Source organism: Orbicella franksi, chromosome 12 (genome assembly GCF_964199315.1).
Source record: "Orbicella franksi chromosome 12, jaOrbFran1.1, whole genome shotgun sequence".
Taxonomy (NCBI): domain Eukaryota; kingdom Metazoa; phylum Cnidaria; class Anthozoa; order Scleractinia; family Merulinidae; genus Orbicella; species Orbicella franksi.
The window spans coordinates 8,968,103-8,992,436 of record NC_138156.1 but is presented as its reverse complement, the minus strand read 5'-3'; the positions used below and the strand labels follow the sequence as shown (position 1 = coordinate 8,992,436).

The following is a 24,334-nucleotide window of genomic DNA, read 5'->3' as shown; positions in this document are numbered from 1 at the left end:
TAAAAAACAAATCAAAACAAAACAAAACAAAACAAAAATAGTCAACTTCGTCTTTCTTTATACACAAAAAGAAAAAAAAATTGATTGAATTTAGGAAATTCATCCATAGTTGTAATGTCAAAAATATTTGTTTTTAAGTTTAGAAACTTTTCTTAGTTTGCAAGGTGCCTTCTATTTGCACCACAAGTGTATTCTATGTCCTGACAAGGTTTGTTATGTGGAAGGGTAAAGGGTTTTTCAAGGTACAGTGTAATGCTTACACCTTTTAGAATCCAGTTGAACAATGTATTTTGTCCATCTTGAGGTGTTACTTGTAACAAATGGATCAGCAGCATATTCAATAATTTCAGATTAATTGGCTGACCTGTAAATGTTTTTTGGGAATTTTCACTAAGGCAAGTTTGGCTATATAATAGGAAAAAATTCAGAACTTTCGCTTGTGGCCACTTACAAAAACTGGTCATTCAGGGAGGTTTTCTTATGTGTAGGCAGAGGAACAAGATACACATGCATAGTCAGTGATGACCATCATGTACATCATTGTATGATTTCTCTTGACATCAGTAAATTATTAAAGGCTGTAGAATATGGAACATATAGAATATAACAGAATACAGAATATAGAATACAGGCTGCCAAGAAAACAAATTTTTGGGGCTTGCCTTTGCCCTTAGGGCAAGCTCTAACTATGATGTAGTAGGCTGAAAGCAATTATCACTTGTCGCCCAAAAGTTTGTCTGTTACGCTACTTCAATGTCTAATTTTTATGTGTGTGCTAATTAGCTGACATGTGTCACAGTCAATAATTACTAAGAGTGACAAAAGCAGTTGTTGTCCTAAGACGAGTAAACAAATATGTTCCCTGTGGCATATCTTTGGCTGGCTTTCATTTGGTGAACTGTCTAGATTGGTTTGTAATGATTGATTTGTAACAAGTTTACACAAATAGTAACTCCAAAGTTCTGTTAAACGTCGTTTTAAATATTGTACACACTGTGGTTTTACTGACCATTTTAATTACTGTTAAAATATTAATTCAACGGTGCTAGTGGAACCCTCCTTTTTGGAGTGTAAGCTAAGAAAGCAACTCCAGTAAAATTATTTGAGTTGGTATTTCATGGCATAGGGTCTTCCAGATCAGACTGCATCTTAATTTAAGAGATACTTAATTTAGCACAGTGGGGTGATGTGTAGCATTTGTGGTGACTGATAAGTATGACTAATTCCAGTAAAATTATTAGAATTTGTTTTTCATGGCACAAGGTCCTCCAAACCAGATGTATCTTCATGACTGTGTTCTGCTGTCTAGCCATGACGATGACTGATAAGCATGAGAAATTAAGACTTGAAAGAATGTGAGGGGAATATTTTTAGACCACAATACATGTATATCACAAGAAACCTTTGAAGTCAAGTTATTACTGTATTTGTGGGAAAACAATATGCAATTCACTGTCACATACAATTTTATTTTTCACAAATGACCCCACAGGAAAATCAGGGCAAGTGAATTGACACTAATATTTTTCCAATTAATTTTCTTCTGGAACAGATCTTCAATATACTTGAACACTAGCCTGCTTGTAATCTGTGCTCTTTCATTAGCAAATGTTCAACTTAAATGGACAATGTACTATTACTTTTATTAATTAATTTTTTAAATTGCTTGTCCTTATACTGTAGCTGTTTTCAAAAAGGTTTCTCTGAATATGTATTGCTGTGCAGTTGAAATGTTTTGATGTTCTATGTAAGAACTTTACAATAATTGTAATTTCTAGTTTGCTAACACCTGAATATTTAAATTTATGGACAGAGAAGCTTTGAATTAGCAGGCCAGCTGTAAACCTTTAACAAGGAAAATATATTTTTAACTATTTTTGCTACTTTCGTGTCAGAAATTAGGAGTAAACTACAATTTCAAAAATTTTGAAGTTTTAGAAATGTCATTGATTTAAGTTACATGAAACTGTGAGGGAACTTGCCCATGAATTGACCAGGCAGTGAGTAAAATTATGCAAATACCAACTAGTACTGCATAATTATTGATACAAATGGTTTTCTATCAAGCTTTCATGTTGACAATTAAACAGGATAAGAATACTTAATGTTTGAGTGTAGTTTTGGCCATAATAAAAATTACAATCAATAATAATATTGAATTTTTTTATGGTACAGTGTGAGTTGTTTTAGTTTAGTGCTTTGGAGATTGATAATCTGTGAATCGTCTCTAATCATTTTTGGCCTTCAATTGTCACATTGTTGGTGCAATTGTTTTTTCAGTGCTGGTACCATCATGAGATCTGTCAAATTGAAAAGAAATACCTAAATTTTTAAGCCTGTGTTTCAATGTATCAGAAAAAAAGTAAGTTTGACAATTTTAAAAGCTAGCTTGCTTCATAACTTTTGTGTTTAACTTGCATGTGGATGTAGACTGAGACCTCTTGCAAAGAGGTGTTAGGTATTAGAATGTGTGAAAATATCCCTTTACATGTAAGTCCTTTAGGGGCAGACATTTGTATCCAGACTGAACAGTGGTAATTGTTCTGTACTGACTGATTGTTTTACTTGTAAACATGCACCGTGCAGGGTGTATTTGTGAATTATTTCACTTCTGTCCTAGTTCAACTTTAACATTTCCAAATTTAGATAGCTATTGTCAATAAAACAGTATTCCACTGGGTAACTCTAAATGTTTATGACCCCTTTAGGGCACAATCAGTTGTGGTTAAAGACCCTCTGGTCTGTTTTTATAAGTACATGTTTAATTTAAATCTTCGCCAAGCCTGTGGACAAGTTTGACCTTTGTGCAGACACAATTCTGATAGTTTGACACATTGCCTCTGGGCTAGTATCTCTGAAACGCTACTCCATGGGCTAAGCCTACGTTTGCTTCAGGACTGTACTGATTAAAGAAAAAGATGTTTAAACATACATTGTATAATGTTGTAATTTCATTGCCATCTGCCTAGTAGAGATGTCTTCTCCATCTTGGTTATGCTCTAAATTTCATCTGCTTTGTTCTTTGCAGCTGCTTGGAGACAAAATTAGCTTTATTATTGCTTAAGCTTGTCATTAAAATATGGGTGTAAAGGAACATAAGGATTTAAATCACTGGTACAGTGACAATATTGATCACTGTGCCTTCAGGATATTAGTTAATTATCTTATTTTATGAGTACAATCCATGTATGTGATCTTAAAAGTGGTAGGAAATGTTAGAGATGGTTAGGCCAACAATAATTTGTACATGTACAGTTGTGTATTCAGCCATTCATATCATATGGCTGTAGTTTCTTAAATAGTGACTCTGTAAACGAGCCCAAAAGAAATTCATGCATACATACATGCACATACATTTACAAGTACGCATTTACAAGAAGTTCTAAGCATTAATTAGCAGGTCACATTTTACAATATACAACTTTAAAATCAAGGTATACTCATAAGTGTAACTGGTTTACACAATCCACTTTGATTTAATCTGGTCCAATTTATCATGGAGTATTGAGATTCACACTTTCCTGCAGTTTCCAGTCTTAGTATTTCATTTGATATAAACTGTTTTGTTATCATGTCAAACCATTACTAGTGTTTAAAGGCTCATTTATTTTGGAGTTCTGTTCATCTCTGACAGAATCTCCTAAAACAGGAAGAGCTACATGTATCCTGGCCCTTTATTTATTTTTTATTTAATTTATTCCTGGTGTCATTTTCCCTGTGTGGGATAAAAATTTCTCTGCCATTCTATATTTGGTGCTATTTACTATTACAATTAGTATATATTGAGCATGTTTTTTTAGATGTACTTGTATTTAATATTATCTTTTTGTCTGGAGGGTTCTGTTGCAAACAAATGTCCCTGGCTTCCAGCTGTGTATATATTTCAACTGCACATGATTCAATCAACTAATTGTTTGGCCATAAGTTTGCTGTTACAGTGTGTGCCAAATTTCTGTTTTATCCACTGAAACAATTCATGTCATTTGTGATATTGCCCTGTTGGCCTTGTTGTATCTGATATTGTTTCACTGTTAGTCTTTTGCATGCATTTGATTTCAGTTGGTAACTGCAAATAAAAAAAAAATTAAGCAATTTACAAGTTATCTGTTGTGAGAAGTTTTAAGTGAATTTTTAAAAAGAATAATGAGCAATAAAAACTGTCATCTGAATGAGCCCTTGTCATTATCAAATGCAAATCTATAGAGTTTTGGCACTAACCTTTAGTATATTGTATACTTTGCTTACAGAAAAGATGAAGTGAGAAAATGTGACTCGTATATTAAATTAAATCAGAACATGAAAGTACTCCTTTTTCTCTTAAAATATCTAGCAAAATAGTCTTGTATTAGAAAAATGAACCAAAATACTGTAATTTGATCAAAGTAAATTTTATCTCTCAAGAATATTTTCTTACATGTAAATGTTTTGTTCTAAAAATGGTAATTAATGTATAGTATCTATGGCTTTAGGCTTTGTAGTTATCTCATAATGGGTGGCAAGCAAAAATAATAATTTATACATCACAAGTGTTATTTTCAGAGACTGATATTTAGCTAGACATCAGTTTTCATTTCACTTTTCGAAAGCATTTTACTTCTGGTCTACAGTAGATTGATTCTTATCTAGATTAATTGATACACCATAAAATTTCATAAATGAAGGCTTTAAGCTTCTATGGATTTCAAAATTGTCTAGAATTGACAGCAATTTGGTGTTTTTACTGTGAATGTAGAACACAACACAGCCTACTGTTTAAAAGCTTGTAGATGACTTGCACAGGTTGTCAATAGATGCACTAGCTAGGGGCCATTTGAAAAAAGAAAAGATTGACTGACACTTAGAAAGGTTGTTGTTTCAATTTTCCAATACCTGAAAAATGTTACATGTAGATAAAGTACTTATAATCCAAGTCACTTTCATGGACTTGTAATTACAGATGTAATTGTTGTATGCTATATCATACACTGAACATGTTATCAGTACTGTATGATAATGTGATAATAGCAGTGTTCTCAGATGAACACCTAACTTGTGCCATCTGTGGGGCGTGTTGCTGTGTCCATCGTAGTTAGTGTCGTGGCTGTACAAAAAGTGCTGTCACACAAAGAAAGAAGGCTTGCTGGCCGGCTGCTGCCCTGTTACCCCTGTATACTGCAATTCGGAGGCTGATGAAAACATTATCGAGATCCTTGACCAACTGCCAGTTTAAGTTTGCAGTTTTACAGTTTTGTATGCAGAGGTTTAGTCCCAGGTCATTTAATAAGTGCAGTATCATAACATTAGTCTATACTATCTAATTCACTGATTGACAGGTATGTTTACTTAGCTAATGTACATCAAAGTGAATTCCCAGCTTTTACCTGAAAGGTACAAGGGAGATTTTTTTAAATAATGATCTGTCAAACATTGGCTTCTGAAGATTTTTTGAGCTGTGGGATAGAATCTTCAATCAACATTTCTGGAGATAAATGCCCACTGTCAGGTTTTTCAAAAATGACTTTTTTTTTCCAGCTAAAAATTCCTTTTTTCGACAGACTGATTTATGTGGCTTGAAGTGGCGGAAGTATGTCTTCAGTCTTGCATGGGGAGCCAACCCTGTGGATGATCCTGTGTTGAAGTCATTCTCGTCGGCCCTCAGTCATGACATTTTGTGTGCATGGCGGAGGAGCCCTTCAACAGGCTGTCTATCAAACAGTGATCCTGACAGTATCAACAGTGCAAAGGAGTTGTGGGTCTTCTGGTTTGGTGATGATCCAAACTTACAAGGGATTGTATCAGCAGAATTGAAAGGTAATGGAACAACTGTTATATGAATGTGATAATTAGTAAAATATTTATTGCATGTCTCTTGTTGTCAAAAAAATTCCATCATAAACCTTGTCAAAGTAAGTGTGGACCCACTGGGAGCTTAATCCCCTTGCTATTTGGACCATTTTATGGTAAAGTTGCCATCAATAAGGCAGGACAGACTGTCATGTCAGTCTGGTGTTGCTTTTTATTTTTGTAATAAAAAAAACTTAGGGTGACAAAATAAGCAGAGCCTTGATGAAGACCATGCAAGCAAGTGTTGTTTGTCTGTTCATTTTTAGTGTTGTATTCAAATACATGTAACTAGCTACATGTAACTTGATTGAGAGAAATTCGTAGCATTAATATAAAAAAGTAAGCTTAGGTGTAAATGTTTTCAAGAGCCACTGGGACTGTTTTTGTCTTTTTGTAGTTTTAAGAATCAAGAGTTCCCCTTTCGCTTGCAGGAGGTTTTAAAATTAATAGCTTAAGGATTACCAGTTCTTGAGACATGTCAGGCCAATGCAGCCCTTTTATCCCTTAAGTCAACTTTCAAATTCTCCATACCATTCTTTATGTATTTCTTGTAGAATTAGCTGGATAATTTGTTTGAAAATCAAGACAATTTGTGTTTGGTGATCACCTCCTTAATTCTTATAACACCCTGTTATGATTATGAATTGATTTTGTGGGAGGAAATTTGACGCTGGTCACTTTTACAGTGCTATAAGAGGTTAATCCTGTAATGTGTTAATCCTGGTCAGCTGGGACATGTTTTGCGATTATGTTGTTTATTTGCATGCAGACTAAACTGATTGCTAGAACACCTGTATTTTAGTATTTTCTCAAGGTCTTGTTCTGTTTTTACAGCTAACAAAAACAATAAAGTGACTTCTCTAATGTACTTCTATTTGTCAGAATCGTGTCATGGCTGTTGGGAAGATGGCTTGCCTCATGAGCCAAGATCACTCTTATTCAAGGCTTTACATAATTTATTAGAAAGGTAAGAGATTTGTACACCAGTTGAAGTTTTTGCCTTCTGTTTTAAAAGAATGCAGCATGCTTGGAACTCTGATCTTATACAATTTCTTATGAGTCGACTTAAGAGATATTTGTGCAATCTGAACTGTAAAATGCTTTGCTATAGTTCTTGTACTGACACTACAGCCTGTTAATGTTTACATTAATCCATGTTAATTGTGCATGTACACATACGATACATGTATATTCTGTCTTGTTTTGCTACAATTTTTAATCTTTTAGATGTTTGCTATCGAGGAAATTTGTTCGTCTGGGAAAGTGGTTCACAAAGCCGTGTGAAAACAGTGGGACTGTAAATTCAAGGTGGGCTGCTAAACTGACTTGGTATAACATATAATCTGTGGTTTGTTAAAGTATGAGTTTTAAGAAAAGTTGTCAAGATGGCCTTAAGATTTGCCAGAATGCATTTGGGCTCCCCGGGTGGAGTGAAACTCAGCTTGAACTCTGATGTTTCCTTCCAAATTTGCTGGAACCCATGTATACTGACCCTAGGGTAGAGGCCAACACCTCCATCCCCTAGGGAGCAGGAATGGTGTAGTTGTGAGAGCATTCACTGCCCACCAGTATGACCTGGGTTTGATTCTGGCCCGGTGCCATATGTGGGTTGAGTTTGTTGTTGGTTCTCTTCTTGCTCTGAGAGTCCACAAAAACCAACATCTCCAAATTCCAATAAGACCAGGATCGAGCACCCACATAAAAACCAGCTGCCAGTGCTGATGTGGCGTCCTCTCTAAGTACTCTATTTTTTATAGCTTAGTGAACTCTGAGTGATACTTCATTCACACCAGCACGGAAACATGTTTAGAGAAAACATGTTTTGACAAAACACATTTCTCGTAATCATGTTTGAAGTTGTATTGTTCACATTACGTGCCCATCTGAAACATGTTTCATGCCTGGTTCTATAATTTATGTGGTTTTGTGACACATGTAAACCATTAAACTCTTTTTGTAAAGTTTGTAAAGATGTTCTTTCAAATCTTGAATGTGTTTCATTTGCTTGAGATCAAAACAACCTTGTGAGGTAGTTTCAATAATGATAAGAAACAACATGTTTTGATCATGAGTTGCTCAATGCACCACCCGATGTGAACATGTTTCATAGTAAAACTTGTTTCATTCATGATCGGACTAAGCATGTTTAAGCCTAGTGTGAACACAGCTTGAGATTAAACACCATCCATCATCTTACTAACGAGGCTACAAGACACTTTAATGTCAGTGAACTTAATGACTGTTGTTCTTTTTTTCTTACCACCAGAAATCATCTGTCCTTCTCCTTCTCCTTCTTTATCCATGGTGAGAGTTCCGTTTGCACAGCTGTAGAAATTCAACGACAGCAAAGGATACGCCATCTTACACTTGAAGATGTAGCAGTTGCTGCAACCCGACAAGAAGGACTTCCAGGTATTGCCAGTGGTTTAGTGTTACCCACAATGTGGATTATAAGGTTTCATTTGAGATAGGGTAAAAGAAAAACAACTTTAAACATGACATATATAGGGAGGGGCAGGGTTTGGGTAGGGAGGGTATCCTGATTCCTATCTCCTCCTTCCTTGCTCCCACCTCTGTTTTCCTTTTCTCTCACAAAACATTGTGCAATGTTAATATTATGCTATTAAATTTCCCAGTCCTAGTCACTTTGAGTATGCTGTTTCTCTTTCTCTCTTTTCTGACCTCCCATAGATTTTATGCCCTCTTTACTTCTGTTGTCCTGCCCCCCAACCCAGACCATACCCTTGTTAGTGACTGCAACTTGGAATCCTTCTGGTTCTTTCTTTTCCGACCTTCCCGATACTTCTTTACCCTTTACTCCTGGTTTCCTTCCCCCTTCTCCCCTATCAAACCCATGTGTTACTAGAAGTAACCAAGTGCTGCTTTATTTTCAGTGTTATTAGGCCCTTATGGACTGTCGGGTTTCCTGACTGGTCAAACCAGTCACTTGGATGAGATGGTTTCAAGTAAACTTGTTGAAGAGTGGAAGAAGTTTTATCCACTGGACTTCAGTTCTGACTGGAGCGAGTCAGCAAGTCAATGTCACGACAAGGGTGTTCCTGCGGCAGTCTTGGTTGTTGTGGAAGAGACACAGATGTGGTATCCCTCCATGTATGTCGTGGTGCCTCACGAGGAGAGAGCTGGTGGGTGTCAAAAGATAGGGATTTGTGCCTCTTGATCATTAGCTAAGTTGTAAGGATAGTGCATTCTAGGTGATGTTAATTTTAAAGAATTTTGCCTTGTTGTCACTTTTAGTATGCCCTTAGCTTTTGGTTGTGAAAGTCATTAGGCCATCTCCGATTTATCATTTGCCTCTGTGTCAAAATAAGTCTTCATGGAAAACCATTCATATGAGAATGTGCTCTGCCTGCAGGTTCATTTTCATGCAAATCAAAGTCATTTTCATAATGAAAGGTTTTGCACAAGTACTCATTTCAAAACAGAGACACAAGGTAACTTGGAAATGGCCTATTTTGAACACAAAATGTAGTCTGGCAATGTGGTAAATACTGTATCATCAGATATTATTTTAGTTTGGATCATCCAAGCTGTGCAGATTGAAGTGTTTCATACAATAGAGTTTGTTTGAAGTCTGTGCATGTATTGATTAACACTTAACTTTTTAACATTGATAACCGAGTTTGAAAATACAACTTTGAGCCAGTGACGATTCAATGAACTTCCCTGTTCGTCAGCCATGAACTAACTCTTGTAACCTCCTAACCCTTCACATTCAACAATCTGCAGATGGGTCTGTGCTAACCAGAACTGATACAGTGACCAGCACTGGTCCAACATCACTAACCCCTCCAGCATCTCCTCTTGATCCCAACACTGCAGATGTTGTTACAGGTCCTGCAAATCGGCCACCGACACCTAAGACTACATCTCCTGGTGTTGTTGACAAGAAGAAACTGACGCATTCATTGGTGCAAGAAGTTTGGCAGGAGATCACAGTTACCAAACCTGCACCAAAGTATGTAAACTTGAGTGACCTAACGGGGGGAATTTTTTTGTCGTGAAACACAGATTTAAGACTGCTTTGTTAATTGTGGACACACCAACAAATGTATTAAGAAACCCAAATGCTTGGAAGCTGATCAGCTGGCTATTTACAAAATGTGATCAAAGAGTTTTCGTCAGGACAAGCACTTATCAAAGATAATACCAGTTATTATTCTGATAGTTCTTAGCTCTCTCTCCAGACATAAACTGGTGATGACATTCTGTGGGGAAACTAAACAAATATCTTGAAAGCCCACACCAATAAATGACAAGATTCTCAAGTAAACATTAATATGGAACTACTTGTAATTGATTTCTTTCCAGCAAAAGCTCCTCTCTGAACTCCATTTCGAAAGCACCTTCACCAGTAGGACAGTGGGATTTTGAGGAGCCGTTTAAGCGCACTTCATGTTCTTGTACATCAAGTAGTAACATCAGCAGGTGAGCCTTGGCAGCAGACCATACTCAGCTTACAGTGGCAATAAATTTCAGATACCAGACAGAGTTAAGATGTATGGTCACTAAGCCAATCTACAGCCTGTAAATAATTCACTACCCAGAGAGGCTGGAGATTCTGACAACAAAGTGTAAAGAGAGCTCAGTAGTGTGATGAAGAACGCTACTTATTATCCTTTAGGATCTGCAGAACTCTTTCCAGAGTAGGATGCCCTTAGTGAATAGTTTTAAATTTCAGCTGTTGAAGAGTGAATGATTTAATATTTTGTGTTTGGCAAGTGAGGATTTTGAAGGAAAGAGTAATCTTTAAGGAGCTACATTGTACATCAATGTTTGCACATCTTGAAAATTTTAGCCTAAATTATTCAACTTCCTTGTTTCTAATCGGTGTTAATCTTCTCCATCCTTAACCATCCTTGCTTCTTTATGGCTTATTATTACATGTATCTCTTTGGTGTTTTCCTATCTAAGTATTTTCAGGTTTCCTTCAATTTAAAAGTAATTTTGTACATGCTCAAAAAAATATGACTAAGCTCCTTTACTGTTAGTGTTGATGATAGTTTTCTGAGAGGGCTAGTGGTGAAAATTGCATCAAATAAGCTAATGGTTTGATCTGGTATGTTCCTTCTAGGCCTAAGGCCCCAACCCAAGTTCGGTCATTTGGTATTACACGGCCAATCCCATCGCCGAGTCATCCTTTACCTTCATCGCAACAGCAGCAGCAGCAAACTTCACAACAACAAAGCCAAAACAGTGCAAAGTTAAAGAAAGAAAAGAAGAAGCCACTGGCGCCATTTCACCATCGCCTGAGTATTGATAAAGACAGGCCTGAAGCAGTCAAAAGTCATGTCGGAGCTATGACAAAGGGCTTACCCACAGCGAACATATTGACTAGTGTTACTCAAAAGAGACATGCGGAAGTTGCCTTCCCACACAATGCTAAGAAGTATTCTCTGCAGGGTCAAACAACAGCTTTGCAGAATACAACAGGAATGCATGGACAAAACAGTCATGTGATCAGTGTTAAGTCGGAGCCTAAAGTTTTGCAGCCTTCTGCTTCACTACTGAGGGTCAACTCATCAATGATGTTGTCACAGGCCTTAGTTACAAGTAATGGACTCGCAGAGATATTGGTTAAAAGGGAACAAGAGGTTTCTGGAGATGATTTTGTTAGCAAGGAGTACATTGACAAAAAAGAGGACACAGAACAAAATTGTTACCTCTTGCCTGGAGAAGATGACTTTAGTGTCCCTCCACTACCTGGCGATCCTTTGGACTGCCGTCCTGTTGGTGATCTAACAATACCAAAGGATGTTTTGACACCTCAGACTCCATTAGAACCAACTTTGTGGGAAAGGTAGGTCACAACATTTATATGCAATAAAGCATTCATTTTTACAAGGTCAGAAAAAACTCACTACTACTGTTACCAGTGTTATTATGCAGGCTGGGATAGGTGATTACTTTGGCACACTTACTGTTATCACATGTTAAAGGAGTGCAACAGCAATTGGTTATTACCAGCCAAGACTTCCACTGAACATCTAATCTGTGGTGATTCAGCTATGACAGTATGTGTGTACTTTGGAAGCTGTTTATTGCCCTTATTAAGCAGTGTCCCTGCTAGCTGCCCAATGTAAGAGAACTTGTATGAAATTTTTTGTTTTCAGACAAACAAAACTGTCCGTACTAAGCAGGTGTCTGTATCAAACAGGCAAAGGTAAAGGTAAAGGCACCTGTAAAGTGGGGATTTTCTGTAGTTCTTAGTTAGCAATCACCATGAATAAAGACTTGATAGTTTTAATTGTACATACATGTACAGTGTGTGTACAATTACTCATAATTTACGTTGGCTTGTGATGTTTTGCACCATTTGGAAATATCAGTTTTGGTGTCATTCCGAATATTACAACAATTCATGTTATTATACACACCTTCGTGGATACTAAGATTTATTTCATACACTTCCTGTTCCATAACTGAAGGTTTTTCTTTATTTCCCACTGTAGTGGCAAGAGACCTTCAACTGATGGTGGTTTTGAGTGTGTTCCTTCACCTGCCAAAAGGAGACGAGAATCTTCTACTAGTAGATCCAGATCAGACAGCACTGGAGGAGGTCGACTAAAGGGACGTAGGAATAGCTCTCAGCCATCACCAGTGACAACACCTCTTTCTGATCCATTCACACCTCAACCTGAGGATCAAGAAATAGAAATGATACAGCCACTCATAAAATCTCCAACCCAAGTGAAGGTTCCGTCAAACAAGCCTCCCCGGAGGAGAAGTAGTGCCACAGCTAGTGACAGTCCATCAATGCCTGTACCAGCAGATGTTGGTAAACCTCCATCGCGGGTAAAAAATCGAAGAACTAGTTCCCGCAAGAAACCGCAAGATGAAAAAGAGCAGCTATCAAAAGGGGTTGAAGAAATAAAGCCCAGTCCACAGAAGAGTGAGAAAGGAACATTTCCCAGTTTTTCATCTTCAGATGATGAACACGACCCTATCCCTCGGTCGTCAAATCTTATGACAGAACAGGACCTAGCAGTGACACTTAATGACCTGGATCAGTTGTTTGACACTGATGAGGAGGATGATGAGTTAGGACAGTCCAAATCCTTAAAGATGGATTTTGTGTCTCATCAGGCTCCGCCTTTTGACTCAATCACAAACATTAATCCTCATCATTCCATGATAAATACAGGCGTGGTGGCACAACACGATTTGCAGCGCATGTTCCCCACGCCTCCGTCTCTGGAAACAGTGTCACACTCTCCACCCTGTTCTGTAGGCAATGATTACATCAGTCCAGGAAGTGTTAAGACTATAGTGCACAGTGCCATGCTCTCTCCAGAGTCTCATCATCTGATGCACTTCACAGGTGTTGACGTGGAACAGGATAAACAGCACAGTCCAACGGTTTGTTTGCTCAAAGAATTTATTTTCATTTGATCCACATAAGAGCAATCTGGCTTGAAAAGATTACCTTGAGCTTTTCTTGACTAGCTTATCTTTCTAAAATGCAAAATTAATTGAATCAATTTGAAAATACCGATGTGAAGATATTGTCTTACATCTGGAAAAATTATGTGTAAAGATTTGTTTTGTGTGCTGTGCTACATGTAAAAGACGGATAAAAATCAATTAAGTTTGTTTATTGTGTATCAAATTATTGTTTTGAATTATTCTGTTGCATCATTGAATACTTCTTTTTTGCTGCATTGTTGAATATCTTTATTTTTTTTCTAGGAACTTGGATCTGTGTTTGAGATTCCTAAATTCCAAGAGTTCCCTGTTTCCTACTCATTTGAAGCTGTACTGGGTCTGCCAAGTTATAAAGTCCTCCCCTCCGGGATGCAGTACTCACCATCCTGGCAGGTTGGTAGAAAGGACAAAATTCATCCGTAGGCCCTGTCCACGCTACGCTGGAGGAATTTAAAAATGGAGGTTTCACTCTGAAAATACATAAAATGTTTTCCATCCACACTGGGCTGCAGGAATTAGAAAAAGCACAAATTACCAGTTATTTTGGATTTGTGTTTGAAAAATACTTGGGCAGGGAAATCGCACGATTATTGTGATACCATGGTTTTCAAAAAGCTCTGTTTTCTATTTTCGTGTGTTTTCAATCCACACGAAAATGAAAAGCTGATGTTTTGAAATTCCTCCAATTTGAAGACTGTTTTCAAAAAGCTCAATTTTCATGTGGATTAGCGTGGATGGTAGGCCTTACCGTAGAAATAAAGCTGCATGTTCAAATTCCTTTGGCGTAGTTTGGGCGGGGCCTTACTTTCCTCTTCTACAACTTGTTAATCTTATTTTTGTAATAATTTTGTTGCAGGTATCCCCAAAGACATGGACTTTATCAGTCACCAAAGTGGAAAGGTCAGTGAAATAACACCTACTTATTCTTTCATTAAAAAAAATAATGAAAGAAAAATATATCACTTTATTCAAGTGTCACTTTATGTATTTACTAGGAATGTTCTGTGCTTATTGGGGGCACTATAAATGAAGAAAAATTTTGTAAAATTAATAGAACTTAAAACTAGTTGAAAATCCCAACTGGATGGAGGCTGGCCAGTTGGCTATTTACAAGACTTGTTGTTGAACATACAACTGCTCAAAGGGAAAGCTGTTGTAAATAAAAACTTTTGTAGGCAAAGCAAGTCAGGGACTCCCCCATTCATGGAAAATTGAATAAATTTATTTCCTGGAAATTTAAGATGGTTCCTCGTTTTAAAGTACACTTGTTGTCTAATCACTCTGCAGTGAAACGAAAACAAAATAATTTCTAACTTAGTACAAGTAAGAAAACACCAGTTGTATAGGAGGGGGCTTCTTGTGTATTGATCAGACATAAACAGCCCTAGCATAGTTTATCGTAACAAAGGCACCTTAAGCAGCCCTAGGAAACTTCTTAATACAACAAATGTACTACATGTAAACAAAAAACAGGGACATTTTACTAAAACAAAATAACCAGAATGAGGTGATCAAAAGTGGCCATGCCATTAAGTGACAACTCCTAATGGACAAACTCCTTAAATATCGACTTCTTAGCATAATTGTTACGTAACCTACATACCAACAAATCTACATAATGGCACACAACTATCTTACAATAACAAGGTGAAAAATTGTTTTTTTCAAGTGGGGTCTCAAGTTATTTCTGACTGGATTAATAATGTCTGGCATTACCCATCAAGCAGTGAGCATTCGACTTTGCCAAGAATAAGGTGGTCAGGAAATCTAATTGTTTTACTCTTAATTTTATTCCTTAGTGCCCCTGATATGTTAAATTGTGATGTGGCCATTGGCACTCCCTCACCGGCAGTGGGTTACACCTACACCCATCCTGCAAGTGTTAATAGTGATGTCAAGCATTTGACATCTGCGGCAATGTCTCCTGCCTCTCCAGCATCATCAGTGTCATCGTTTTCTTTGCCAACGCAATTTCCAAAGGCTTTTCATGGAAGTAGCTTGGTTATGAAACCTGTGTTTCAAACAACACTTCCAGAGGTGAATTCATTATCAAAGGTTCTCACTTTATCGGACTCGTCTGCAAACTACTTTAGTGACAAAAGTTATGACAGTGTAAGTCTCTGTTCATGTGCAGCATCCTCTGAGGGTGTACCACTGAAGGGGACTTTAAGCAAAGGTAAAAGCTCTGATTGGTGTGTTTGCGGATTTGGTGCACTCGAAGGAATTAAATTCACTGCTGGCACAGGATTGTTTCCTGATGATGTTTATGCAACTTTGTCTGAACATGTGAAACCACTTAAAAAGGAAGGTGTTCCTCAACCTGTTCTTGAAGTTAAAAAAGAGGGCTCAACATTGCTCTGTGCAAAAAGACGTGGATCAACTGCGATCGTTTCGTCACAAGTGTCCTTTTCGTTGCTAGAAGAGATTGTGAGTCAATGTTCATCACCTTTGTCATGTGCCAACTTGAAGTATCAGCTCATGTTAAAAGCACATCATGGGATTGTGAAGCAGGTGTCAGGAGCATGGTCTCAAAATAAAGGTGAGTAAATTACCATATACATTCCAGGACTGATGTATTAAATGTGGCACAAGTGACTAGTTTTGAGATCAGTGGCATCTCAAACTTGTAGTCTGATCAAACAAGAATACAGGGTTCTCATTAGGTGCTGGCTGCTGGCTAAAAAAATGACTTCTTTGATTTCTGAGCTGCTAATTTAAAACACAAGGGAGAGCTAACTTCTCATTAACCCTTACTTTTCAGTATGTTTAACGAGCAAATTTGAAAGTAGATGGCTACTTTTGGGCTTCAGTGTATGATCTCCAGCGATAGCCACTTACGAAACTTCCACCAAGGAGTTTACAACTCTTTCTAAATGTTTCCTTTAAGGTCCAGAGAATGGCATTTTGCAGAGCGTCCCTCATCCAACTGCTGTTGACGCCCTCAACTACCTTCGTCAGCTAATGCAGGATGCCCTGCAAAAATCAACAAGTCGAAAAACATGGGAGCAGCCCAATGGAACAGTGGTTCAAGGACCTTTGTCTTGGAGGCAACTCCACCATCTGGCAACAAAAGGTCAGTCCATAGTTAATTACTAGTATTTAGTAATAATTAACTAGTACTTTGCTGTAAACTGTAATTTAGTTAAGGGGAGAAAGTGCTGGTTGCTTAACTGACTGACTGGTTCTCTGCAGGTAATGAGGACACACCCCGTGCACAGCCCATTCCTTCAGTTACAGTTGGATATGGAGGAGATTGGATGTCCCTTTCTCCTATTGCCTTACAATTCTGGGTGAGTTTTGAGTAATTTATCAAACATGGAAGACCGTGTCCGACCACGTTTTGAAACATCGAGAAGAGAGTTGAAAATATGACTTTTAGTGGAGAATTTCTGATGAATTTTGAAGTGTTTGGAAATGTGGCCAAACACTGTATTGAGTGTTTGATATAATTATCTTTTCAATCAACTAAAACTAAGAAGAAAATGGAAAAATAAAATTGTAACAATCTATGCTGACTAAGATCAAATATCCAAAAATAGCCATGATTTCCTTTGTATATACTTGAAGAATTATTAATGTGTTTTGATAAGCATAATAATTAGAAAACACCCCGTAAGAGAGCATGCACAAAAAGCTGTACTTGTATAATAAAAACACAGATCTAGAATGAATGGTGGACACATAATGATGGTATGAGCAAAGAGATATAGGGAGACCTCAAAACTGCTGCACATGGAAACACTTGCCTGCAGCTCATTTTCCAACAGCATTTCTTGCTCCCCAAAAATTCAACTTGTGCTTTTATGACTTGAGAAAAAAAGAACAAAGTTTCATATCTCCTAATCACTTGATGAAATTTGAACTCAAAAATCATTTCTAAACCAAAGTCTGCCTTCACAGACAGAACTTTCACACTAGTATTGGACATACCTTAACCTAATTGTTTCTATCTGTATTTTGCAGGAGAAACTGTTGCTTGAACCTTACTCTTGTCAGAGAGATGTGGCATACATTGTAGTGGCCCCAGAAAATGATTTAGTGCTGAACAGTGTGAAGTTGTTTTTCAAAGAGTTCAGTGCCGTTTACGAGGTATGTTGGTATTTCCTTTCTAAAACAGACCTTATAGTTGCGTGAGAACTTGTAAAAGTAATCAGGGTTTCCAAAGTCAAGAAGCAGTCAGTCAAAAGAAGAAAGGATACTAGCAGGCCTTATGTTTGTAGATGTGCATTCTCTGTGTGACGCATGGCACCCTGATGGCTGTGAATCATAAGTATGCTGACAGTGGCAAATTAGGGTGCTGCTTTCCGTAGGTAAGATTCTACTCACATGCAGTTCATGGTCACTGACAGTGTATGGACTTTCTGTGTTATTTTGTAGACTTGTCGTCTTGGTCAACATGTCGCCATCACCAAGGTGCTAAGAGGTGGAATACTACGCATAGGGCAAAAGTCACTGAAGCTTGCAAAAGAACCGGTCGATGATTGGTTTACGCAGCAAGGTGATTAAGAAGTTGCACATTTTGTCAGTCTCTTGGTAACCACTGCTAGTAGAAATCTTAAAAAAGGTTGATTATTTCCACAGAGTTATGATAACAGAAGTGAATGTTTAAGAGCATGAGAAAATTCCTGCTGATGTTGTTTCACTTATTCAAGTTTAGGACTACTTACTAGGGGAAATTCTGTTTGTTCAGTATAGTATTTTGAGGTTTGTTTTGTAATATTTTAGATGCTTCTTCTGATGGAGCAAAGCTCAAGCTGTATGCCCAAGGTTTTAAACATCATTTAGGTAAGTGAAATTTTGTATAACTCAATTTGTAATATAGAAGGTGTTATGGTTATTGCACTAGATGTTAGTGTAAATTCTAGGTTTTCTTGGGAGAAAGGTTTCCTCTTACTGCATGTCTCTATATCCAGGTGAATAAATAGGGGTACCAGTTGAGTAATGTTTTATATTATGACTAGGAGGTACATGCTGTACATGCTGTGGGAGATATAGTGAGCTAGTGTACTCTGGATCAAACAGTGTTTTGTTCTCAGACAAGACACATTACCCGCACAGTAGCTCTACACCCAGGTGAGCAAATGGGTATCGGCAAAGTGCTGGTGCAACCTGACAGAACCCTGGGAGTTTCATGCAATGGATTAGCTTCCCATCCATGGGAAGAAGCAACACTCCTTGTCACTTCCTTCTTCAGAAAGCTGGGTGTGGTGAGCCAGCTAGGCAAAGGTGATAAACACAATTTTCTAACCTGCATCAATATGTGATTATCTCTTTTTAGGACCATATCTTGCATCTCTAAATCTAGACAGGCACCTGTTGGATTGTGAAAAGGGAGACAAATCAGATGAGAAGTTACCATCTAAGTTTGGGATGGACAGTGAAAGATCTGGCATGGACACTGGAAACAAAACTGGTGGTAACAGGTAGGTGTATGCCAAAACTGCATTCTTACCATAGTAATGGTATGTACCGGTACATGTATCATGGAAGGAAGCCACAGGTTTGGGTTCTAACATTGTATTGTATCTAAAAGGCCTACAAGGTATATAGCAAGATTTGTCTTAACTTTTACCCTTAGATTTCTTAAGTAATCTATTTTGTTCTCTCAGTGCTGGGACTCCAAATTCAGAGCAAGCTCCATCAGCATTTGGAGAAGAGGAAAGTGAGCAGAACAGTGAGGACCCACCCACAGTTGTAGTTTATGTTGTGAACCCATTCAGTAGCAATTCAAGAGAGGAGAGTTTTCCTTCATACTTGGGACTCTTGCGATGCATTGCAGACATAATACCAGACATTTCAGAAAATGGCAAAAAGAACATCATCTTTCAGGTACATCAGCTGTCCTGTCTGTCCATCTACCTGTCTGCCTGCCAGCCTGCCTGTCTGTCTATCTACCTGCCTGTCTGTCTATCTACCTGCCTGTCTGTCTGTCTGTCTCTCAGTGGCAGGGTGGAAGAGTTGAGCCAGGGACCTTTACAGCTCCCTTAAACTCTCAGCTGTGCCACCTCTCTGATCACCAATCTCTATTGTTTTAAATTGTTTTGAGATGGGCATGTGTTTTTAAACACCAAGGTGGGAGATTGCTCTTGCAGGTGCAGGTAAAAATATTGCTCCTTGTGATTAAGTTGTGACTAATTGTATCTTTTTTACCTGGCCAGGTTGTTCCAATTCAACAGATTCTTCAGGTTGACTTGCTCACTGGCAGTCGTGATGCAGCATTTTCAGTTGTGAAACAGCTCAAGTGCTTGGCTTTCTCTGTTTTTTCTCGATGTCGTAAGAGCTTACAGCTGAATATCAATGCTAAATCCTTAACAGGATTTGGACCAGCTGCAAGGCATGAGGCTTTGCTTCGTCAGAGAGAGGTGAGCAAATGGTTTCTCATTGTTCTAAATTGCATTTTCATTTTAGAAACAATCAAACACATGATTGGCAGAGGCCTCCTTTAAAGTAATGATATTTGGTATGATGGGCATATGTAATAGGGTACACGGCCAGGCCTTGGTTATAGAAACATCTGTAACTGTGTTACCATCTCACTGTAAACATGAAGCTTAAAGCAGGTTGTCGTACTCTCCTCACCTTTTACATGCATCTAAATGCGGTCTTATTTTAGATCACTATGTGTACAGTGAACAGTCAAATTCATAACCTTTTTCTCGTACTTTTTTCTTGTATTGTTCCAGGTGGAGAATGCCAAAGTCTACTCTGCACCATACGTCCTCTGCCATCCAATACCTTTGCCACCACCGGACTCTGCTGACGAAACTGGGTCAAATTTGTTGGGGTTGACACAGAATGCCTCTGTTTTATACTGTGGCTATTGTCTTTCTCATGACGATAGTTATCTTCTTGCTGTTTGCACAGATAGTGTGGGAGAACTCATTGAATCTTCTGTTATATCAATTGAACCACGTCTTAGGCCTGATGGAAGGCCACGCAAGACTGCTGCTCGCACAAAGGCCCTCATCAAATTATGGGAATTTTGCCAGGGTGTCATTGCAACATCACTTGTTCCTTGGAGACTGGTGATTAGTAAACTGGGAAGGATTGGGCCAGAGGAATTGAAGGGTGAGGGGATTACCCCCATTATTAGTTTATCACTCTTGCACATGTTTGTGTGTATTACTAAGTAGATACAGTGGAAGAGAAGTACATGTATTAAGCATGTAGTGGCTTGTAGTTTTGTTGCCCCCCTCTCAGTTGATGAAATTCCAATACAAGTACCAATACATATGCTGGGGTAGAGACAGGCATTTCTTGTGCACCAGTAACAACATTATAGCCCAACGACACTGGTAATCTTAAAATCTTGATCTTAAGATGCAGTAGCTGTTACAGTACGGGACACTACCCCTTCCCTCAAGAATTTAAAGATTTTAACAAAAAGTTACCAGTCAAGTTAATGAAGTTAACAAGTGCAGGCTACGTGCTGTTTAAATGCATGTGCTTCACTGCTTGTTCTATTAGTTAATATGTGAAAATAAAAGCACCAAAATCTGAAATATCAACTTACATTTTCATTAATTTGAAATCAAAGCTAACTCTTAAACTCAGGGAACTTTGATTCCCAAAATTTCTTGTTTGGAGTCATACTACCTTATGAGATCCCATTGAAACATGCATTGCATCTGAATGTCATTTTTTCCTTTCATTTGTAGACTGGAAAGAAATATTGAGCAAGACGTCTGTAATGGCAGGGGACCAGATGTTTAAGGACAACTGCAAAGCTTGTTTTTCAATGAAGCAGAAAAATCGCCCGGCAATCCTAGGAACCAGTCTCACATCATTGGAACCAGAACCATCGATCAAGCTGTATATGGCAAGAGGTAAATCCTTCTTAGAAAACAATACAAACATTGCAAAATCTCTCTACATGTACATCTTCCATACATTTTTTGTAACATTAATTGGGAGAATTTTATATTGTGTCAAGTTTTTGTTGCTGGCTAGCCCCATTCCTCTTGTTTTGTAGTTTAGATGTTTGGAAGAAAACCCAGTGTTTATGCCAGGTTTGTTTTAGCAACTTGCCTTGGGTCGGCTTACAGAGGATGTCTGCCTACAGGTGTCTGTTAGCAGCTTATTTGTGATGCTACCCTAATAACTTACAGTACATCTTAAAGTTCAAGAGGAGTGTATTTTGATGTATCAAGAAATTAACATGCAACACCTTGTCTTTGCTACTGCATTGTTTTTAAATTCCAATTTGACCTGGATAGGGGACCCTCATGAAAACCAGCTTCCTCTCAGAGTACATTACAGCAACCCTCTAGCAACCTTCTTTGCGTGTTAAGCACAGAGCGCTGCTTATTATTTCAATACTATCTTTAATGAGCTGTGACAAAACACTCAACCTTGAAGGCTTTACCTTGAGGTATTATTAGTTACTGTTTAGAGCAAGCTGACATATTGAAATGCTCAATCTGTATTTTTTCTTTCAGCTTTACCAAAGGTCAATGCCTTATTTGAGGGAAACAGCAACTCTCGCACCTCAGTTGGCTCAGTTCCAAAACCAGATGTGTCTCGCACCTACATTGCAGTGATGCCAGTTGCTTCTCTAAAATGTTCCATTGGGAAAAATTCCAACACAAAATCGCATGCTCCACCAGACACAACCACTGAGACAGTCGTAACAGACACAGATATTTTGTTGGCCGGTGTGGATGATGATGAGAATGACCAGGATCCTTTGCGGCATTTGTTTCCATTATTAAACACATCTCCGCCCACTCTGTCACCGACTGGTATGTTACCCCTGGATTCTTCAATGCAGGGAGCATCACCTCTGTCATGCCCAACAAAGTTGTCAGCATCACCCGGAGTATCTGTACCCTCACCATTTCAACCAATTTTTCAGCCATTACACTCCACTCCTTCCCCATCAATGGCAAATGTGACAACTATGGACTTTCAAGAGGAAGAAGGGGAAGATAGTCTTTGTGTTCCTCATGCTCAGGGATACATTATTTCCACTGTGCAGACTGGTAAGATGCCAGGAACATTTTGGGCAAGTTCTTCTCACTCTGAAACAAGTGATCCTGTTATTCTCAAGGTAATGAATTTTTTGTTTTTTAAGCAACCTCTCCACAGAAAATATTCAAAACAGTAAACTGGTCTTTTTCATTCAATCATTCATTCTGTTTATTTGCCTTTTTACTTAATGTACAGTATTTATAAATATTTTAATGTGAGGCGAGGTGACCTCTAGAAACCATCAGGCTTTTAGTTGAGGCCACCTTGTACGTAACAATATGGTTACATAAATAGTGCAACAGTGTGCAGCTTTTCCAGTTCAGTAATTATTTTACTAAAAACTCTAGCAGTTTTTTCTTAAAACTGGGAAAACTTGACAATGAAGTGATTTTAACAGGAAGGGAATTCCAGATCTTTGGACCTTGGTAAAGAACTGTGAATTTTTTAGATTAGTCCGGCAATGATGCATGCAATAATTATTGGCTGTTCTGGTGCTATAGCCATGAATTTGACAGTTTGTAAAAAACAAGTACTTAAGATTGTTATTTCTTTGCCTCAGGCTGCTCTTCATATTCATAATCCGGACTTGATGGAAGGAATTAATGGTTTTGTCACAGCCTGGCATGCTCTGGCCACAAAGTCGCACTGTCATGTTCTAAGGTTGGTATTTTATCCTCATCTTAAAGGGACACAGCTTAACTTAAAGGCTCAAAGTGGGCTTAGAACACTGAGTTAAAGATATCACTGACGGTAATGCTATATCAGGATTGTCACAAGTCATGAAATGATCATGGAAAAAGAAAATTCTTCAAGGTCAGGGGAAAGCTTGGGAATTTTATTTTGAGTCAGGGAAAATTGACAATTTGAAGAAAAGTTAAGGAAAATTGAAATTATAACACCCCTAATTTAATTCCATTGAAGGTTGGAAAAACATTTCAGGTCACTGTGACATCATCAATGTTTTCCCTAAATGAAGAAGGTGAACATTTTAGTAAAGTTATCAGTCTTAAATAAATGGGTGGAAAGGACTGCTGTTAGGAAAAGCTGGAGGCTGCTTCTTTATTTAAAATTTGGTTATATTTGATCAGAGAAATTATATTTTTAATGGTGAAAAGTCAGGGAAAGTGATGTTTGTGGCAACCATGTATGTAGCAATGTGAAAATTTCAAATTACCTTAAGCTAGAAGTGATCATTCTCTTATTTCTCCTAACATCCTCAGGTCAATACTTCAGACTTACGATGCACTCTCATGGCTGACTGTGGATGCCGTTAACCGCGACAGACGTTCCTGTTTACCTGTCCATTTGTATATGTTATGCCAACTTCACGATACTCTTTCTGTGCTGTTGGAAAACCAGTCTTCCCAATAAGGTCACTGAGCCAAGCTCATTACATGTACATCTGCAAGTGTACTTATATTTAGTTTTATAGTCAGATTTGAATAGCAAAGTGTCAAATTTCCAAATCTCTCAAAGAGTGTTGCAATATGTGCTGTGTTTTTTTTTCTCTTCAAAGGGGACAGGGCGGAAATAGCAATTACATGTTTCAAGTTTCTATAAATAATTTTAATTTAATAATTTAATGAAATAGTAAATTACATCAAATGGACGGCAATGTCTCACTATTATAAATGCATTTTATTGGTTGACTATAAAATGTTCTCACCAAGTTAGTGTAGGAAAAAAAATCCTCCAGATATGAAGATGTATATTAAACAAAGTATTATTGCAATTTTTCATGTAGAAAATTTTTCCTCTTATTTAGTAACATCATTTCATATTATTTGTCTCAATCATAATTCAAGGAGCTTAAAGCTCGGCAAGGAAGATGTTTGTGTACATGATAGCTTGGTACTTGTTTAAGGATCACTGTCATTGATAAAAGGAAAGTCATTCAAGTTTGACTGTTTGGAACAGTACTCGGAAAATTACTGAAAATATTCTGGAGTGAGGAAGGAGAAAATAGAGACTGGTTTTACATTATAAACAATTTAACTGGAAACTCAGCTGGGAGTTGATGAGAGTTGTCAGCATGCGGTGAAACAAACAGAGGCTACACAAGAGTTGACATCATCTGCCTGTCAAATGGTAGAAATTT

General features: G+C 37.8%; 1 protein-coding gene across 2 annotated transcripts in view; it reads left to right on the top strand.

Annotated features, from left to right (window-relative positions):
• The window catches only part of LOC145462779 (mediator of RNA polymerase II transcription subunit 13-like), a 28,655-nt gene extending 4,644 nt beyond the window's left edge, over positions 1 to 24,011 (top strand). The window contains exons 2-26 of one of the 2 annotated variants that reach the window (XM_081446375.1): positions 5,535 to 5,790; positions 6,706 to 6,790; positions 7,051 to 7,131; positions 8,090 to 8,235; positions 8,718 to 8,966; positions 9,676 to 9,799; positions 10,153 to 10,269; positions 10,916 to 11,641; positions 12,294 to 13,200; positions 13,531 to 13,659; positions 14,123 to 14,166; positions 15,066 to 15,805; positions 16,154 to 16,339; positions 16,459 to 16,556; positions 17,230 to 17,355; positions 17,644 to 17,764; positions 17,992 to 18,051; positions 18,545 to 18,689; positions 18,876 to 19,095; positions 19,425 to 19,628; positions 19,950 to 20,334; positions 20,925 to 21,092; positions 21,705 to 22,315; positions 22,796 to 22,896; positions 23,457 to 24,011. In XM_081446375.1, the coding sequence (XP_081302501.1) occupies positions 5,535 to 5,790; positions 6,706 to 6,790; positions 7,051 to 7,131; positions 8,090 to 8,235; positions 8,718 to 8,966; positions 9,676 to 9,799; positions 10,153 to 10,269; positions 10,916 to 11,641; positions 12,294 to 13,200; positions 13,531 to 13,659; positions 14,123 to 14,166; positions 15,066 to 15,805; positions 16,154 to 16,339; positions 16,459 to 16,556; positions 17,230 to 17,355; positions 17,644 to 17,764; positions 17,992 to 18,051; positions 18,545 to 18,689; positions 18,876 to 19,095; positions 19,425 to 19,628; positions 19,950 to 20,334; positions 20,925 to 21,092; positions 21,705 to 22,315; positions 22,796 to 22,896; positions 23,457 to 23,607 (6,180 nt within the window). In that variant the 3' untranslated portion in view covers positions 23,608 to 24,011. Of the gene's footprint in view, positions 1 to 5,534; positions 5,791 to 6,705; positions 6,791 to 7,050; positions 7,132 to 8,089; positions 8,236 to 8,717; positions 8,967 to 9,570; positions 9,800 to 10,152; positions 10,270 to 10,915; positions 11,642 to 12,293; positions 13,201 to 13,530; positions 13,660 to 14,122; positions 14,167 to 15,065; positions 15,806 to 16,153; positions 16,340 to 16,458; positions 16,557 to 17,229; positions 17,356 to 17,643; positions 17,765 to 17,991; positions 18,052 to 18,544; positions 18,690 to 18,875; positions 19,096 to 19,424; positions 19,629 to 19,949; positions 20,335 to 20,924; positions 21,093 to 21,704; positions 22,316 to 22,795; positions 22,897 to 23,456 lie in introns of both variants that reach the window. The other variant, XM_081446374.1, reaches the window with a different exon arrangement.
• The last annotated feature ends 323 nt before the right edge of the window (positions 24,012 to 24,334 follow it).